Raw genomic sequence first — 19,831 nt, 5'->3', positions numbered from 1 at the left:
CACGCCGTTTTCCGTAAAGATCCGTAATTTGGTACTTAAATCTGCAGAGAAAACGTAAACGTTTAGCCGCCGAAGGCGTATTAATTCCAGGAGACGAAGGAAGCCAAGATGCCGACAAACCTATCACCGTGATTGAAATTTCAACGGGAAAGAAACTTTCAGGTGATGATGCTCCTTTGATGAGTCAACTCCAGGCTTGGTTGCAACAAAACCCCGGATGGGAAATTGTGGATACTGACGACGAGGATGACGATGAAGGTTAACTTTGAACAAAGCGTGTAAAAAAATGTATTTAATTAATTTACAGAAGAGAAACGTGAAGAACCCAAAACGGAAGAAGACAAAGCTAAAGCGTTAATCAAGAAGGCCAAAGTTGAGGACGATGAGTATCATAAGAAGATTGGCGAAGAACAGAGTTACTACGGTATTGCTCATACTGTGCATGAAATTGTCACTGAACAAGCTTCGATTATGATTAATGGACAACTGAAAGAGTATCAAACTAAAGGTTAGATAACTTTGTAAATTTGCGTAATTATAAATCTATACAAGTGATTTTTAGGATTAGAATGGCTGGTGTCTTTATACAACAATAACTTAAACGGGATCCTGGCCGACGAAATGGGTTTGGGCAAAACAATCCAAACAATCGCTCTCATTACCTACTTGATGGAAAAGAAGAAAGTGAATGGACCATTTTTGATTATAGTTCCTTTATCGTAAGTTTTTGTACACAAATAATAACGGACTGATTAACTAACTGATAATTTGTTGACAGGACGTTGTCCAATTGGGTGTTGGAGTTTGAAAAGTGGGCGCCATCTGTGATTATCGTTTCGTACAAAGGGTCGCCAGCGGGTCGACGTCAAATCCAGGGCCAGATGCGATCAACCAAGTTTAATGTCCTACTTACCACTTACGAGTACGTCATCAAGGATAAAGGAGTTTTGGCCAAGGTAAGAATTTTTTTATATTTTTATGTTATAGTGTTGAATTGAAATGTTTTATTCAGGTGATGGATTATACCATTAATAAGATTTGTTTTGGATAGGGAATATGTATACAAACTTCAGGGGTTGACGTTTTTAGTTTCTAATTAATTATTTGAGTTCTTATAGTGAAAATCGCGGTATTATGACGCGGATTTCTGTTTTTGACATTTTGTTGGACGGCTTTATATTTTTGTATTGTTTTCGATATAATTCGTATACTCCGGCGGGAAAAAAGTGACTTATACTTTGACAAAACTGTCACGAAAGTTAAAGATATAAAACGAATTAAAGTAAAAAATTCTAAACACTGAAAGAAGGTAAGTGTACTTACTCTTTTACTATTTTTTTTCTTAGAAGTCTGAAGACGTTAAGAAAGATTCTTTCTGATGAAGTGTTAGAAGTTGCATGGATTGCAATCATTATTTCCTCAAAGTCCGGCAAATAGTACAAAATTGTTTTTTTTTCTCAAGTGTTCAGTTAATTTTTCTTGTAATATTACTTCCATGATATGCTATTCTGAATACGGAGTAATGCTTGTACTTAATGTCTGTTGTTGCTTCTATGACTACAAATAAAAAAAACAGAAGTTTGAACCAGTACTTATTAAATTTGACAAATATGCCCCACGATAAAAAGAGAGAACTGTTGTAAATTAATGCTGTAAACAAATATAGAGATAACCTTTTTTTCTGCGAAAGGGAAGGAATAACGTCGTCCCCACAATACTTTTCAGCCTTCAAGAATTAAAGGACATGGAAATGCCCATCTTCAGAAGCTTAAATCGCAACTTAGTAAAGACAGTGAGACCCATGTTATAATAAAAATGAACTCAACGAAAATAGCGCTTAAAGAGGGGAATAAATTATACAGGGTGGTCCAGTTGTAGCCCATCTAAAAATAAGTTGTCATGCATTATGTTATTTTCCTGAAAAATGCTTCCTAAGGAAAATACTGTGGTTTAAAATTCAGTTAAAAAAGTCAGTTTCTTGTCATAAATGTCAGTTGGACCAATTTTGATCAAATTTGGAACAAGTACTTATGAAATTACTACTCCTATGTGATGTTAATGACGTTTATCAAAACTGTCCAGTGGCGTAGATACAGAAAGATCGTTTTCAAAAATTACACTTTTTTTACTTTTCTTGTTCAGTTTGAAAAAATAAGTAGGTTAGTCAGGCTATCTACTTATAAAATTCTGATTTGAAACTTCGTTTATGAGATAATTGAGTTATTACGTTCAAAGACCCAAAACCAACCCAACCCAACTTAAAAATTGTCTTGGAAACAGTCAAAATTGACTTGAGAGGTTTAAAAATTGTCTTTGTAATCAGTTTTCATAGTTTTCAGACAAATTGAAGAACTTTAGTATTCAAAATTGACTTATAGACATGAAAAATTACTTTCACTAGAATTTTTGACTACAAACTCACACATTTAAACACAAAAAACTTGTGACTCTGAACCAACGAAAAGTTACATCCGAAAATTAGCATTTGAAGTAAGTTTTCATAATTTGAAAACACATTTCAATACGTTAGTATTGAAAATAGTTTTAAATACAGGATATTGACATTACATTCATGAAAATTAACTTGAAGATTAACTTAAGCTTCTTTACTTAAATAACTTTGGACTATTTTTAGGGTTTTTTAAACAGCTTTCAGCTTGGAAAATCAAGAATATATTATCAAAGACCAGTTTTTGACATAGCAGACTTAAAAAACAATTTTAACATTATCCATAGGCTTAAAAATGCTTTTTCAAAGCAATTTCAAGCTTTGTCACTATTAAATAGACTTTTAGACACTTCAGTGTTAAAAATTCGACCATTTCTTACAAATCTAGACTTTTTTAGTGCTTAAGGCTGATTTTAGCCTGAAAAATAGAGTTTTAAGGCTCTTCTCGATCTTCACAAGGTTTTGACTTATCAGGCCAGTTTGTACACTGTCCATTAGTCTTGAAAACGTCATTTCAAACCTCTTCACTATTAAATTGACTTCTACACTCATCGGTGCAACAAATTGGAGCATTTGTAAGCAATTCGGACTGTTTTTAGTGTTGTAACACTAAAAAATCGAGTTTAAAACTATTTATATTAGTGAATGTAGTGAAATTTAATTTCAGACACTTCAGTACGCTAAATGCTACGATATTAGTCTTGAACACTATTTTTTAGAATTAAAATAGTCCGAAAATTTAATTTGAACTGTTACCAGTGAATTTTAGACTTATTTTAATCCAGAAAATTGAGTTGTACACCAAATAAAGTCCTGAAAATAGACCTTTGGACTATCTTTAATCATAGTAAAGTCATTTCTACCTTTAAAATTAACTTTTAGACTACTTTTAGTAGTAAAAAATGACGAAAATGATTTTTCGTGTTTGAAATCCAGTTTCAGACACTCGACAATCAGTTTTACACTACTTATAGTCTAAAAAATGTCAGTTCTGACAGTTATAGCAAAAAAAATACAATTTTTTTAAACTGGAGTTCTGTCTTCCTTAGGAAGCCTTTTTCAGGAAAGTGTCACATAAATGAAAAATCTTAATGTGATTGTGAATGACACAATCACATTATACATGCATACTAAATTAGTAAACTTAAATAGGAGTGAGAAACAAAAAAATGAACAGTTTCCTGCCTGATCGCTTTCGTTGTAGATGTTCAAAAAGAAATATAAATCTCTCCCCTTAAGGGTTATTATTTTTTTTATTAATTTATTTGGTATGTAATGTCGGTGTTTGATGTAGCCTAGTAAAACTAGTGTATTTGTATCCTGTTGTATCAAATGTTATTGAAACATACTAAATCTACCAAAACCAAATATAAAGTTAATCAAGTTTCTAGCATAACTATTTCTACAAAAAGAAGGTGAGAAACAAAGCCTCTAAATAAATCTTTATTGAGCTTCTAATTAAAGAGAACCGCTCTAAATGTTTCGGGTACCTAAGTATCCATCTTCAGGATCTCAAAAGTGAAAAGGCGGTGTCGAATGTCTTTCTACATGGTGAAACTGCAAAATTTAAATTATTATTTAAATTTGTAATTAAACGCTGAACAAAACTTATTCTGGAGAAAAGAAAATTACAACCTTAAACCAATTTACTAAAAATTGTAGATTGTTTAGGGTCAGGGCGGAAAACGCATAATAGTTTGCAAAAAAAATCAATGTTAAATCAAGGATAGATGAGAACAAAATGATTAATTAAATTAATAAATTATTTCTTCTTAATATTCAAAATTGATTTGAAGGAAAAAGTTATTACAAATATTATTATAAAATAAATTATATATTATATGTTGAATAAGTATAAATTCCACATGAAGTCACTAAATTTTAATTTTCTCGCAAAAAAACGCGCGCAAATTCTTATCTCACAAATAGTTAAAGCCGAAAGTTTCCCAACCCTAGTATTAATCAGGCTTTTCAGCTGTAGCAACATAGACTATCTAATTCGGTCAGAATGGAGGTTAAATAAAATAGACAACACTGTAAACACTCTAGTAAGTACTCACACGAAAATGTGTCTAAAGTTTATCTCCATCTTTCTAAGTGACATATGTCAGTGCGCCAAAACGGATGTCAGGTCATTTAACAGTTTCTCAGAAAATACTTTAATCCGACTTCTTGTTGAGTTTTGAACGTCACATCCGCTCTGGAACATTGACACATTACTTACAAATCTCCATATAAGTCTAGAGCATTAATTTGAAATAGTTCTCTCTTCTTATCAGGGGGTTCCTAAGTATGTATAATTTAGAAAAAAAATCCGGATTTTTCTGCTTAATTACTGTTTCTTGCAGCTGCAATGGAAATACATGATAATCGACGAAGGACACAGAATGAAAAATCACCACTGTAAACTGACGCAAGTTTTAAACACGCACTATATAGCCCCCCACCGTCTTCTTCTGACTGGCACACCATTACAAAATAAACTTCCGGAGTTGTGGGCGCTACTCAATTTTCTACTCCCGTCTATTTTCAAGAGTTGTTCAACGTTTGAACAGTGGTTCAACGCTCCGTTTGCCACAACTGGCGAGAAGGTTAAGGAATGGATTAGACTGTATTGTAGCCTGCTACAAGAATACGTTTTAGGTGGAACTAAATGAAGAAGAAACCATCCTGATTATAAGACGTTTGCACAAAGTGCTCAGACCGTTCCTATTGCGCAGGTTGAAAAAGGAGGTGGAGTCTCAGTTGCCCGATAAAGTGGAGTACATTATTAAGTGTGATATGTCTGGGCTGCAACGGGTTTTATACAGACATATGCAGAGCAAAGGTGTTTTACTAACAGACGGTTCAGAAAGAGGCAACAAAGGTAAAGGTGGTGCTAAAGCCCTGATGAACACCATTGTGCAACTAAGGAAGCTCTGCAATCATCCATTTATGTTTCAACATATTGAAGAAAAATGGTGCGACCATGTAGGCATCGCTGGTGGTGTAATTTCGGGGTGAGGCTTGGTTGTTTCTTGAAAGATTATATGTATAAAGCGACTTTTCAGTCCTGATATATATCGAGCATCCGGTAAGTTTGAACTCCTCGATCGGATTCTGCCCAAACTGAAAGCGACCAATCACAGAGTGTTGCTATTTTGTCAGATGACTCAACTTATGACTATCATGGAAGATTATTTAAATTACAGGTAAGACAGTTGCTCAAAACGAAATTATACTAATTACATAACAAAAGAGTGTCATGGGAATCTTGGTAACCATAAAAGCTCATATAGACCACCTAAGAACAGACAAACCCAAATCTAAATACCAAGGGAAAGCACGGGAACAAAAAATTTGTTCTTGGAAGATCCACTTTTATTGGTCAGTAGTTTAGTTAAAACGCATCAACTACATTTTCTAATCTAATAAAAAAAAAGTTACATTGCCTCTAGAAACTATTACTACTATACAGGGTGTCCCACGACGAAAGACATCGATTCATATTGGAAAAAGTATAAATAGGAGAGTTTTGAAAGTTCGGCAGCATACTGATGTGGGCATGCCCAATCTAAAATATTTTCAAGATGGTTGCACTTCCGTTTATACCGGAAGTCGATCACAACTTTCTTATTTTAAATAGAACACCCTATATATTATTACATATTTGGATTCCTCACAAAATTCTGACCAACTTTTGTGTACAATGCCCTATGCCTATCTCTAGCCGTTTTCGAAATATTTAATGAGTGAGTGAGTGAGTGAGTTTTTAAAGTGACAGTTGCAACGCTCAACATATTTTTGTACTCTGTCAAAACCGTATTTTATTTTGCAATGAAACTTTGGGTTATTGTAAATAAAGGATCGTTTTATTAAACCGAGGGTGCGTAATGACTCATTTGTATACAGGGTCGTCAAAAAAAAATCATTAACCTGTCACTAAAAAAAATTAAAAATTTCAAGTTTTTTAAATAGAAACCCACATTTTTTATGACAGAATCATTTTTAGCATTAAAAATTACTATACGTTTGATCTAAATCCAACCCATTTCGTTTTATTTGAGAATAAACATTTTTTATTATTAAAACTCCAGATTTCTTGAAAATTTCTCTCTCTAATTATGTGTGGATTTATGTCACCAGTAATGTGAATTATGTCTATTGAACATTCAATTTTTAGTGAATTTGGCCTCGTCGCTCTAAATAATATTATTCAAAAACAATTCTTCTCCATAGTGACTCAAGTGAGCAAAAACTCAATAAAAACCACTCTCTTTGGAAAGTCAACCTCTTTTAAGTGTTGCACTAATTTAAATGAAAAATGGTGAAATTTATGTTTCTTCAGGATCCTCTGAATTGAGCTTTTAGATATGCCTGATTCTACGGAAACTTGTCTTATTGACGAAGTTGGATTTGCAACAAAATAGCCCAAAATTGCAATTTCTACATTTGTATTAAGGATTAGTTTTGTTTTAATAGCTTTTCTCTTCACATATCCCGTATTCTTAAAATTTTCAATTATTTGCTTGACAGCTTTTGGTGATGGCTTTGGTTTTTCTGGATAACGAGCGGCAAATACCTCACATGTTCTACTCACAACTTTATCACATTCTCCGTAAATAATAAACAGATTTAAGTAATCTTGGTTTGAATAACGTAACCGCGACGGCATATTTGCAGTTGTCAAAACACTCAAAACTAGTGTTATTAACATGCTCTGCAGGTCTCCAATATCACCGTGTGTCAAAAGCATGTCCAACTAGAGTACCAGCTTATCCTAACCATGCTGCCTAATAAAAAAAAGGTTAATTCTCAAATAAAACGAAATGGGTTGGATTTAGGTATAAGCAAGTAAATTGAAACGTATAGTAAAATGTGGGTTTCTATTTAAAAAACTTGACATTTTTCATTTTTTTTAGTGGCAAGTTTATGATTTTTTTTTGACGACTCTGTATACAAATGGGTCATTACGCACCCTCAGTTTAATAAAACGATCCTTTATTTACAATAACCCAAAGTTTCATTGCAAAATGTTGAGCATTGCAACTGTCACTTTTTTGGAAAAACATCAAATATTTCGAAAACGGCTAGAGATAGGCATAGGGTATTGTACACAAAAGTTTGTCAGAATTTTATGAGGAATCCAAATATGTAATAATATACAGGGTGTCCCACGACGAAAGACCTCGATTGATATTGGAAAAAGTATAAATAGGAGAATTTTGAAAATTTGGTAGGATACTGATGTGGGCATGCCCAATCCAACTAAAATATTTTCAAGATGGTTGCACTTCCGCTTATACCGGAAGTCGATCACAACTTTCTTATTTTAAATAGAACACCCTATATATTATTACATATTTGGATTCCTCACAAAATTCTGACCAACTTTTGTATAGAATGCCCTATGCCTATCTCTAGCCGTTTTCGAAATATTTGATGTTTTTCCAAAAAAGTGACAGTTGCAACGCTCAACATATTTTTGTACTATGTTAAAACCGTATTTCATTTTGCAATGAAACTTTGGGTTATTGTAAATAAAGGATCGTTTTATTAAACTGAGGGTGCGTAACGACTCATTTGTATACAGGGTCGTCAAAAAAAAATCATAAACTTGCCACTAAAAAAAATGAAAAATCTCAAGTTTTTTAAATGGAAACCCCCATTTTTTATGACGGAATCATTTTGAGCATTAAAAATTACTATAAGTTTCAATTTACTTGCCTATACCTAAATCCAACCCATTTCGTTTTATTTGAGAATAAACATTTTTTTATTAGGCTGCATGGTTGGAATTAGCTGGTACTCTAGTTGGCCATGCTTTTGACACACGGTGATATTGGAGACCTGCAGGGCATGTTAATAACACTAGTTTTGAGTGTTTTGACAACTGCAAATATGCCGTCGCGGTTACGTTATTCAAACCAAGAGTACTTAAATCTGTTTATTATTTACGGAGAATGTGATAAAGTTGTGAGTAGAACATGTGAGGTATTTGCCGCTCGTTATCCAGAAAAACCAAAGCCATCACGAAAAGCTGTCAAGCAAATAATTGAAAATTTTAAGAATACGGGATCTGTGAAGATAAAAGCTATTAAAACAAAACCAATCCTTAATAATACAAATGTAGAAATTGCAATTTCTAACCAACTTTTGTGTACAATGCCCTATTCCTATCTCTAGCCGTTTTCGAAATATTTGATGTTTTTCCAAAAAAGTGACAGTTGCAACGCTCAACATAACATGCTTTGCAGTTCTCCAATATCACCGTGTGTCAAAAGCATGGCTAACTAGAGTACCAGCTAATCCCAACCATGCAGCCTAATAAAAAAATGTTTATTCTCAAATAAAACGAAATGGGTTGGATTTAGGTATAGGCAAGTAAATTGAAACGTATAGTAAAATGTGGGTTTCTATTTAAAAAACTTGACATTTTTCATTTTTTTTAGTGGCAAGTTTATGATTTTTTTTTGACGACTCTGTATACAAATGGGTCATTACGCACCCTCAGTTTAATAAAACGATCCTTTATTTACAATAACCCAAAGTTTCATTGCAAAATGAAATACGGTTTTAACATAGTACAAAAATATGTTGAGCGTTGCAACTGTCACTTTTTTGGAAAAACATCAAATATTTCGAAAACGGCTAGAGATAGGCATAGGGCATTCTATACAAAAGTTGGTCAGAATTTTGTGAGGAATCCAAATATGTAATAATATATAGGGTGTTCTATTTAAAATAAGAAAGTTGTGATCGACTTCCGGTATAAGCGGAAGTGCAACCATCTTGAAAATATTTTAGTTGGATTGGGCATGCCCACATCAGTATCCTACCAAATTTTCAAAACTCTCCTATTTATACTTTTTCCAATATCAATCGAGGTCTTTCGTCGTGGGACACCCTGTATAGGGTGTTCTATTTAAAATAAGAAAGTTGTGATCGACTTCCGGTATAAACGGAAGTGCAACCATCTTGAAAATATTTTAGTTAGATTGGGCATGCCCACATCAGTATCCTGCCAAATTTTCAAAACTCTCCTATTTATACTTTTTCCAATATCAATCGATGTCTTTCGTCGTGGGACACCCTGTACAGTTACCACAAAATTTACGAAACTTGCTTTCTCCCTCAAACCTATAATTTTTCTATTTTTTCACAATGAGAGCTGGACTTGAACAATCCAGAATAAATAAATAACAAGAAGAGGAGGAGATAATAAATAACTGACAGTCGATTTTGTAACAAATTAAAATTTCTGACGCGTTTTTTGTAAATTGTTCGTAATTAAATAATAATAATAAAACACAAAATGTGACATTATTTTAGGGGATTTGGTTACTTACGTTTGGACGGTACCACAAAAGCGGAAGACCGTGGAGAGCTACTAAAAAAGTTCAACGCCAAAAATAGCGAATACTTTATATTCCTACTGTCTACAAGGGCTGGTGGTTTAGGATTAAACCTTCAAAGTGCCGACACTGTCGTAATTTTTGATTCTGATTGGAATCCTCACCAGGTATTTTATCAAACCTCGTTTTTGAACAAAATTAACTAAGTGAATCATATAGGACTTGCAAGCTCAAGACCGAGCTCACCGTATCGGCCAACAAAACGAAGTGCGAGTCTTACGATTAATGACTGTAAACTCTGTAGAAGAACGGATTTTAGCTGCAGCTAGATATAAATTGAATATGGATGAAAAAGTCATTCAGGCTGGTATGTTTGATCAGAAATCCACTGGGTCTGAACGGCAGCAGTTCCTGCAGACAATTTTGCATCAGGACGGTGACGATGAAGAGGCGAGTCTTTGCTGAATTTGGCGACAACTAATTTGATAACTCTGAGAATAATTTGATAGGAAGAGAACGAAGTTCCAGACGATGAAACAGTGAACCAGATGGTGGCCAGATCGGTCGACGAATTCGAGCTGTTTCAGAAGCTAGACCTCGAGCGCAGGCGCGAAGAGGCTAAACTTGGCAGCGCTAGAAAACCACGTCTGATCGAGGAATCCGAGCTCCCTGATTGGCTGGTCAAGGAGGATGACGAGGTAGCGGTATTTTTTTACCTTTTCAGGGAACCTCCAAGTGACTAATAAATTATTGTTGACTTACGTATTATTTTACAGGTGGATCCGTGGAATTATGACGAAACTGACGTAATAATGGGCCGGGGAACGCGACAGCGCAAAGAAGTTGACTATACTGACAGCTTGACAGAGAAAGAGTGGATGAAGGTTTGTGTTTTTTTTTAATCGACTAAAGTTTAAATATGTGAGGATTGTTTTTATAGGCAATTGATGAATCAGAGGACGACGATGAAGATGAAGAAGAGGAACCTAAGAAAAGAAAAAGAGGCAAAAGACGTAAACGCGGCGATGACTCTGATAGGTAAGTGAAATTATCTTCGAGTAAAAAAAACAAGTATCAGGAAGTAACAATATACCCCCCGTTTGTGCATTAAGCGACCAAAGTCGCCATCTTTGTGAACGACATCGATTGCGCTTTCGCCTACTGCGCAATTGAATGAAACTTCCAAGTTAGTCGTAAAACAGTTTTGTTTATATTTGGTGGTATGTGAAGAGTTAGCTAAAACCCGCAAAGATTTGTTTTTGTTTGTTTTACTTTGCGGTCCGTTAAAGGTTAATTTTTGCAAACTTAAATTAGTTAGCAACAGCAAACTGATTATCGGCACTGATTTTCTGACAGTGCCAACCGGAAATTTACGGCCGCTATACTGAACGATTTTTGTCTCCTACTTTGGTTGCTAATGCTCCTTCCTGCCAAAGACATTAATATATACTAACGTATATAGACCTGCCCCTATTCTATCAAAGTTTGTGCCAAGATGAAATGTCACATCATAAACGGCATTTAGCACATCTTTTACCCCACCAAAATTTGAGCCAATTATGTAGGCAATGTTGCCCGCTTGTGCAACTACGCTGACAAGTAATACACAGTTATAAGAGACGAAAAGAAAGACGAAATTAGTTTATAGCGAAAGTCTTACTGTAAAAAAACTTTCGTGTGTATTTTTTCTACACATTTGTTCTGCTTATTAATATATACGAGTATTTTAAAATTTACATTGTAAAATATGATTTGGCTTCATAAACTGCGAAAACGTTGTAAGAAACGTGGCAACAGCGCAGAACACGACTATACAAAGCTGACCAATGGGGAAGCTCCTAGCTGGTGATAGTATTTCTAGTAAATTGCGGCCATGTTGAAAGTGCTTTGTTGTGATTTGCATTTTGATGGTGTGACCACGTATTTCCATATAGTTTGTAAAAATATTTCTCAATTTTCAGTAAAAAAATGAATAATACTAGCAATATATTTAACCCTATATGATATAAGATGCACAATTCAGTTTTTCGCCACTGAATTCCACTTCGGACTATAAGGAGAGAGACAACAACCTAAAACACGTGTTAGCACAGACCCATCCCCACCCGCCGTTTGTTCATTCATTACTTTCGGCTGCAACCGATCGATAAAAAGAGGTGTATGCTTAAAAATTATGTGTATTTATGAATGACTAGGCGGGTCTATCCTAAGATATTAATGTCTTTGCTTCCTGCTACATTTTTTTATTCATTGGAAATTATACTATTTTTGATTTATGTCTATGGTATGCAAGGTTGGAAAATTTTAACGTTTTAGAGATATCGTATTTCGTCTCTGACATCTGTCAGTATGAAATCCTCGTTCAATGCACAAGTTACACCTGTCATTTTAATAGGAATGACAAGTTTTGTCTGTTACTATAATCTAGTACCAAAAGTGTTGTCATTATTCCATTTTAAGTGTTATTTTAAGATTTCGAAAATTACAATTCTGTCAGCTTTGCAAATTCCGCCACCAGGGGCCGTATTTTTAAAAAGAACGGGAGAATAGTACATAATCTCACCCAAACAGCTGAGAATCGAAAAACCATGTGTATGGACCATATTAACATAATTCGATAATTAAGACACGCCTTTAAAGTAACGGACAATTCGAGGTCAAATTTCTGAAGGCTGTCAATCTAGCATTACACTACGAACTTACCAAATTTTGACAGTTGCCAAAAATGTCAGAAAAGAACGTCCAACCATCAATATAAAATTTTCATTAAAAATACGGTTATTTCTTAATTTAAGTTTGTGTAAGTTTTGTAACACGGTTTCGTCAAACTTCCGGTCAAAAGTAAAGTTTCAGTCAAGTATCCGGTCCAAAGTAAAATTTCTCAAAAAGGAGCTGACGAGTTAACGTCAAATTTCTAACAAATGTCAATCTAGCGTTATACTATAAACAAGCGAAATTTGACAGATGTCAAGCTGTGATACTGTTACATCCACCTCTAGCTGCCAACATTAAAAACTCTGTTATTTATTGTATCCGGTCACCGCCCTCTGTACAAGAAAGCCAAGAAGGTGCATGCCAAAAATTCCAATATGGCCGAAATACTGGTTTGACAGTTTGCATTTGTTTGTATTGTGGAAATTGAGTTTTTCGATGAATTAATTTTTAAGGTTTAAAGTCAAGACTTGGGATTACTTGCCAAAGTAATTTTTGTTTGCTATTATATATTGTTGTTTATATGTTTATTGTTCTAGTGAAAGTGTAGTTTGTGTTCATTTTATTGTGTTATCACTATTGTTATTGTTCCTTCATTGTTCTATAATTTGTTGTTGGTTTTTTAACTTAAATTCTATTGCCTCTACAATATGCCGTCCACTTGTTGTTTGCCAAATTGTAAAAGCAATTTGGTGAAAGGCCCAAAAGTGTCAGTCTTTTACTTTCCAAAAGACCCTGCTCGAACCCAACAGTGGTTGAAAGCTTTGAACTGGAATGATTTTACTCCAACACAATACTCAGTGGTAAGTACAATATGTTTCTCATTCAGTAAACTTATTGCCTCTTACATACATAGGTATGTGAGTTACATTTTGAGGCCGCCTGCATTTTGAGAGCAACAAAGGTTTACTCTGAAAAAACAGGACAGCTTTTAGAAGTTCCATTGGCACATTTACATTTTAAAAGAAAGGTCTTGGTAATAATACAAAACCCATTTACCAGTTTTGCTTACCTAGCTTCAAGGATTTCCAAATTTTCTTTGATTGAGCAGTTTTCACATTAGTTTGTTGTACTTTCCAGGACAAAAGGTTGTAACCAAACTTGCTTTGGCTGGACTTTATTGGGTATAAAAAGCCATATCTATACATATCTGGATCAGGAATGAAGCGTTCTTTGATTTTTCACTCACAACTTCTAATCAACTACACGAAAAAATAAAAAAAAACATATTTTCTACTGCATCTGCATAGGTTTGTGTGCAAAACGAAAACCGCTAAATGACCGCTAACGCCGCCATTAAAAGTGACATTCTAGGCTTTCTTGTACAGAGGGCGGTGATCCGGTCCAAAGGCAAATTTCTCAAGAAATAGCCGAGCAGTTAAGGTCAAATTTGTAACAAATGTCAATCTAGCGTTATACTATAACCAAACCAAATTTGACAACTGTCAAACTACGGTACTGTGGCACGACCACTTCCAACTACAGAAAGTGAAATTTCTCAGAGTCTAAATGGCATTAATGAAAACTCGCTAAACGTATAAAATTGGTTTGCAAGAAATATGTAAACTCATTTGTTTGCATTCAGAGGGATTTTAAATGAAATCGACTGGAGAAGTTAGAAATTCATTTATTTTGAATTATTTCAAAAAGTATTATTTTTTCAAATAAGTAACATGCAAAGTTTCCTTAATTTTAGACAGGAAACATAATAAAATTATTAAAATAAAGGCGGTCCGGTAAAAAAAATTTGTTTCTCAATTTTTAAAATTCGTTTTTTAAAGCCATATTTTGACAACCTTGTATTTTCGACGGTTTTTACGTTGTTTAACAAAACGAAGCACATAAACCGAAAATTGTTTTGGTTATTGCAAATGTCAAATTTCATGAATACCTCAGAAACGAATAGAGCTGTCGTAGAATCCAAAAAACAAACAATTTTATAGGGTGTGTCATTTGAAGTAAGCGAGTTGGTATAACCGGAAGTGTCACCGATTTGTATATGATGATTTTTAGTGGCTGCATAAAATTGTTAATACATATCAACAATCTTCAAGTTTAGGAAGAATCACCTTTTTAAACGTTATTCAATTATATTTAAAAATTTAATTTAATGCCTATTAACATAGAATTTCTCTTTATATGTAAAGTAGTGACGCCGGACCTAGTATCAAAAAGAAAAAGGGAAAACCCTCAGAAGAAAGTCGACTGAAGAAACAAATGAAGAAACTTATGACAGTGGTAACCAAGTACACAGACAGGTAGTTTAACTTTCACTAAAATCTGGAAACGACTGGAAAAAAACTCATTTTCTAGCGATGGACGTTTGTTAAGCGAACCGTTTATGAAACTTCCACCTAGAAAAGACTACCCGGACTATTACGAAGTTATCAAGAAACCCATTGATATCCTGCGAATTATGGCTCGAATAGAAGACTGCAAGGTATCAGAATGTGTTTTTTTTTTTTAAAACAAAGGCTAAATATAGTTTTTTAAGTACACGGAAATGGCTGATTTAGAACGAGACTTTATGCTGTTGTGTCAAAACGCCCAAATTTACAACGAAGAAGCCTCTTTGATCCACGAGGATAGTATAGTGTTGCAGTCGGTGTTTACTAACGCCAAAGCGAGATTGGAGTCTGATAGTGAAGATAAGCCTCAAGAGGTAAGTGGCTAACACTGTTGACCCTTTAATTTGACTATGATCTAACATACTGATTTAATACTCATTGAAACTCAGCTAAAACCGGCTCATCAGAAGATATAAAAATTATTTCAGTTAGAAATTATACTGTTCTCGCGGAGTGAGTATACCCGTGCGTCACGAAGGCTACGTCATTTATAATCATATGAATCAAATCAAGTTTTCGTCAACAAACCTGTTGTGTTCATATTGTAGAAAAAGGCGTGTCTAAAGCTTCGTCACGTTTAAAATTTTGCGTATATTGTCAGTCAGAAAGTAGAGATCTTTGGCTGCAAATTTGCACTAAAACAACCTTATACCAAAGCAAATCAAAAATATCTTGACTGAAATAACATTTTTTATTTATGAGAAGTCTCCGTTTGGATCATAGAATTCCGTCTAAATTTGAAACCTAATTTATTTACCAAAATTCGCAGAGATGTATCACCAATATGTAGTATTTCTTTAACTTTAAGCTCTTGATTTAGGTTCTGGATGGTCACATGTTTCTCTAAAATAACTACAACAAATTAAAAATTCAATAAGACATTCTGAGTGATGCTGTAGTATCTCATATCTTATTTTCAGGTTGCAATCCACTAATTTTATTTTAAACCCGCTGGAAAACATTTTAGACGCTTATTTTATTTTTTCTATGACTTTATTATTAATATGTTTGAAGAAATTTTTATGAAAAATCTATAATGCAACCCAAAAATCTCAGTCTTTGGAAACAATGAAATGTTAATAGATGTTTCTTACAAAAGTAGATATATTTTACTATTATTAACATACTATCGTTGTACATATCATATAATGTATTTCGAACATCCATTTTAATACTTTCAGATAAATCAGTGTCTTGACCCGTCGATAACGTCTCGATATAGGTTTTCTAGGTGAGGAAATCATAAGATTACTTGCTTGCTTTTCCCGAATCGAATAAACAGTTTTGCAGGAAATTTTCAAAGCAGCTGCAACCTTCTAGTATCAAAAAAAATACATCAGTAAGAATATGTAAGGTCTTAAAATGTCTTATTTTCTTCCTGAACAGATGATAAAGCTTCTAAAGGTCTTCCATTAGTTTTTCCAATTCAAAATATTCACAAAGGTTAAGAATTAGCTGCTGGGCTTGTCTGTAGAGAATTTTTCCAGGCATTTTCTAAAAAAATACTGTAATAGTAAGTAATTCCGAATTTAGGAAAAACCAAATGGCTAAATAAAAATCATATTAGACACTCCCACTTTTTTTTCAAAACAGGTTAGTTACTGTGCCAATTTCGGTTAGATCGTGACAGCCAATATAAAAAAAATAAAAATATTAATAATAATATTATGAAAGTACTTACAGAATGTTAAAAGCATAGAAACAATAGCTCTTAAAAGAACTGTGGTGGTGTGGTAAATAGAAAACTTCATAAATGATTAACCACACAAAGAAACGGAAAAGAATTAATAGTAAACAAATCAAATAAATTTCGATGGTTGTCAAACTGACAATGACTGAAATAGAAGCGCTAATCAGTAAATGTTTTTTTTTTGGAAGACATTCACTTAGATATTTACCCTTTCTGAAAGTGAACAATAGACAAGGATGAAGTCAATAATGCATGTCTACTTCTAAATCACAGGGGGATGACGCACGGGTAAACTCAGACCGCGAGAACAGTAATTACTTTTGTTGTATTTATTGTTTCTTAGGTAGACGAAAAATCAGATACATCAACCAGCAAGTCGGAAGCGGACGCCGCTGTTAAAATGAAGATCAAACTAGGTAAAGAAAAAAAGTCGGCAAAGCGCAGGAAAAATGTGCGCAAATACGGCTCAGACGATGACGATAATTAATACTAAAATGTTGCTCATTCACTATCTTTCAAGTTTTATCGGTGTTGTGTTGCCCGTTTTAACATTCTGCATGTTTCCGCCACAAACCTTTTAACTATTTGCAGTGTTGTCACATGTAGCTTTATGGGAAAAAATCCTTTAATAACAATAATTTTGGTGCCATTAAAATGGATGTGATTAGTTTATAAGTGGACGCTCAATTTTATCGCTATTTGAGAGTTTTTGCTTGCGAGTAATCGATAGTGATAAGAGCGTTATTAAAGCGGTTCTGTCTAGATCTCGGTAAATCAGAAAACTGAGTTTTAGAAGTTAAGGGTGAAAACCCTTAAATAAATGTTGCCAGAACTGCTTTAGTGTATTTCGTGCAATAAACTTACGTGATGGACATTTGGGAACAGTCCCAAAGTTGTCACTAATTTTTTTTTGTTATTTATTTAAGATGAAAAGTGATTTTTATCGGTTTAACCCGACTTTATTTTTAGGCTGTTATTTTTTCGGTTGCATAGTTTTAGCTTGATGTTTGTTGTTGTAGAGTAGATTAGTACGTTTATCTTAATAAATATTTCCAGTGTGTCCTGGCGTTTCATTGCATTTCTGACTTTTCAAAAGGAATTATCACAGTTTGTTTATGGAAAAAGTGCAAAACGTTCCTAGATTTTAAGGTTAAGTTACTGCCTACACAGAAAATTTCAGGGTCGTAACCCCCAGATTTCGAAAATACTGACTGAAATGGCGTTTTATTGCATTTCTGACTTTCCTTCATTTTCAAAAATATTTATCACAGTTTGAGTTAAGTAAGAATTGTTTATGGAAAAAATATAGTACGTCCCTGGATTTTAACGTCAATTTATTGGTTACACAGCAAATTTCAGTGCCGTAACCCTCAGATTTCTAAAATACTGACTGAAATTGTGTTTATTGAGTTTTAACTGACAATCCTTACTTTTTGATGGTCTGTATCAGTTTAAGTGAAGTAAAGGTTGTTGATGAAAAGAGTGCAAAATGTTCCTGGATTTTAAGGTTAAGTTACTGCCTACACAGCAAATTTCAGGATCGTAACCCCCAGATTTCGAAAATACTGACTGAAATGGCGTTTTATTGCATTTCTGATTTTCCTTCATTTTCAAAAATATTTATCACAGTTTGAGTTAAGTAAGAATTGTTTATGGGAAAAATACAGTACGTCCCTGGACTTTAAAATCAATTTACTGGGTTACATAGCAAATTTCAATGCCGTAACCCTCAGATTTCTAAAATACTGACTGAAATTGGGTTTATTGCGTTTTAACTGACAATCCTTACTTTTTGATGGTCTGTATCAGTTTAAGTGAAGTAAAGGTTGTTGATGAAAAGAGTGCAAAATGTTCCTAGATTTTAAGGTTAAGTTACTGCCTACACAGCAAATTTCAGGGTCGTAACCCCCAGATTTCGAAAATACTGACTGAAATGTCGTTTTATTGCATTTCTGACTTTCCTTCATTTTCAAAAATATTTATCACAGTTTGAGTTAAATAAGAATTGTTTATGGGAAAAATACAGTACGTCCCTGGACTTTAAGATCAATTTACTGGGTTACATAGCAAATTTCAATGCCGTAACCCTCAGATTTCTAAAATACTGACTGAAATTGTGTTTATTGCGTTTTAACTGACAATCCTTCCTTTTTGATGGTCTGTATCAGTTTAAGTGAAGTAAAGGTTGTTGATGAAAAGAGTGCAAAACGTTCCTGGATTTTAAGGTTAAGTTACTGCCTACACAGCAAATTTCAGGGTCGTAACCCCCAGATTTCGAAAATACTGACTGAAATGGCGTTTTATTGCATTTCTGACTTTCCTTCATTTTCAAAAAGATTTATCACAGTTTGAGTTAAGTAAGAATTGTTTATGGAAAAAATATAGTACGTCCCTGGATTTTAAGGTCAATTTACTGGTTACATAGCACATTTCAGGGTCGTAACCCTCAGATTTCTAAAATACTGACTGAAATTGTGTTCATTGCGTTTTAACTGACAATCCTTACTTTTTGATGGTCTGTATCAGTTTAAGTGAAGTAAAGGTTGTTGATGAAAAGAGTGCAAAATGTTCCTAGATTTTAAGGTTAAGTTACTGCCTACACAGCAAATTTCAGGGTCGTAACCCCCAGATTTCGAAAATACTGACTGAAATGGCGTTTTATTGCATTTCTGACTTTCCTTCATTTTCAAAAATATTTATCACAGTTTGAGTTAAGTAAGAATTATTTATGGAAAAAATATAGTACGTCCCTGGATTTTAAGGTCAGTTTATTGGTTACACAGCAAATTTCAGTGCCGTAACCCTCAGATTTCTAAAATACTGACTGAAATTGTGTTTATTGCGTTTTAACTGACAATCCTTACTTTTTGATGGTCTGTATCAGTTTAAGTGAAGTAAAGGTTGTTTATGAAAAGAGTGCAAAACGTTCCTGGATTTTAAGGTTAAGTTACTGCCTACACAGAAAATTTCAGGGTCGTAACCCCCAGATTTCGAAAATACTGACTGAAATGGTGTTTTATTGCATTTCTGACTTTCCTTCATTTTCAAAAAGATTTATCACAGTTTAAGTTAAGTAAGAATTGTTTATGGGAAAAATACAGTACGTCCCTGGACTTTAAGATCAATTTACTGGGTTACATAGCAAATTTCAATGCCGTAACCCTCAGATTTCTAAAATACTGACTGAAATTGTGTTTATTGCGTTTTAACTGACAATCCTTACTTTTTGATGGTCTGAATCGGTTTAAGTGAAGTAAAGGTTGTTGATGAAAAGAGTGCAAAACGTTCCTGGATTTTA

General features: G+C 33.9%; 1 protein-coding gene and 1 long non-coding RNA gene across 3 annotated transcripts in view; one reads left to right on the top strand and one right to left on the bottom strand.

Annotated features, from left to right (window-relative positions):
• LOC145729337 (brahma chromatin-remodeling complex ATPase subunit-like) overlaps window positions 1-17,593 on the top strand; it is a 45,635-nt gene extending 28,042 nt beyond the window's left edge. Inside the window, exons 11-26 of one of the 2 annotated variants that reach the window (XM_081980055.1) lie at window positions 48-258; window positions 308-508; window positions 563-719; window positions 779-956; window positions 4,798-5,040; window positions 5,093-5,448; window positions 5,500-5,640; window positions 9,761-9,950; window positions 10,003-10,233; window positions 10,293-10,481; window positions 10,560-10,667; window positions 10,724-10,821; window positions 14,643-14,753; window positions 14,809-14,935; window positions 14,990-15,157; window positions 16,877-17,593. In XM_081980055.1, the coding sequence (XP_081836181.1) occupies window positions 48-258; window positions 308-508; window positions 563-719; window positions 779-956; window positions 4,798-5,040; window positions 5,093-5,448; window positions 5,500-5,640; window positions 9,761-9,950; window positions 10,003-10,233; window positions 10,293-10,481; window positions 10,560-10,667; window positions 10,724-10,821; window positions 14,643-14,753; window positions 14,809-14,935; window positions 14,990-15,157; window positions 16,877-17,020 (2,853 nt within the window). In that variant the 3' untranslated portion in view covers window positions 17,021-17,593. Of the gene's footprint in view, window positions 1-47; window positions 259-307; window positions 509-562; window positions 720-778; window positions 957-4,797; window positions 5,041-5,092; window positions 5,449-5,499; window positions 5,641-9,760; window positions 9,951-10,002; window positions 10,234-10,292; window positions 10,485-10,559; window positions 10,668-10,723; window positions 10,822-14,642; window positions 14,754-14,808; window positions 14,936-14,989; window positions 15,158-16,876 lie in introns of both variants that reach the window. The other variant, XM_081980048.1, reaches the window with a different exon arrangement.
• On the bottom strand, window positions 15,930-16,663 carry LOC145729385 (uncharacterized). The gene is made up of 2 exons (XR_014178336.1): window positions 16,525-16,663; window positions 15,930-16,337 (listed from the first exon to the last, which is right to left on the bottom strand). It is a non-coding gene; the product is annotated as an uncharacterized LOC145729385 (long non-coding RNA).
• Window positions 17,594-19,831: the final 2,238 nt, after the last annotated feature.

The sequence above is a fragment of the Ips typographus genome, linkage group LG1, assembly GCF_016097725.1.
Source record: "Ips typographus isolate SLU linkage group LG1, UJ_Ityp_2.0, whole genome shotgun sequence".
NCBI classification, from domain to species: domain Eukaryota; kingdom Metazoa; phylum Arthropoda; class Insecta; order Coleoptera; family Curculionidae; genus Ips; species Ips typographus.
The sequence above is the reverse complement of the archived record's forward strand: the minus strand, read 5'-3'. Positions and strand labels throughout refer to the sequence as shown.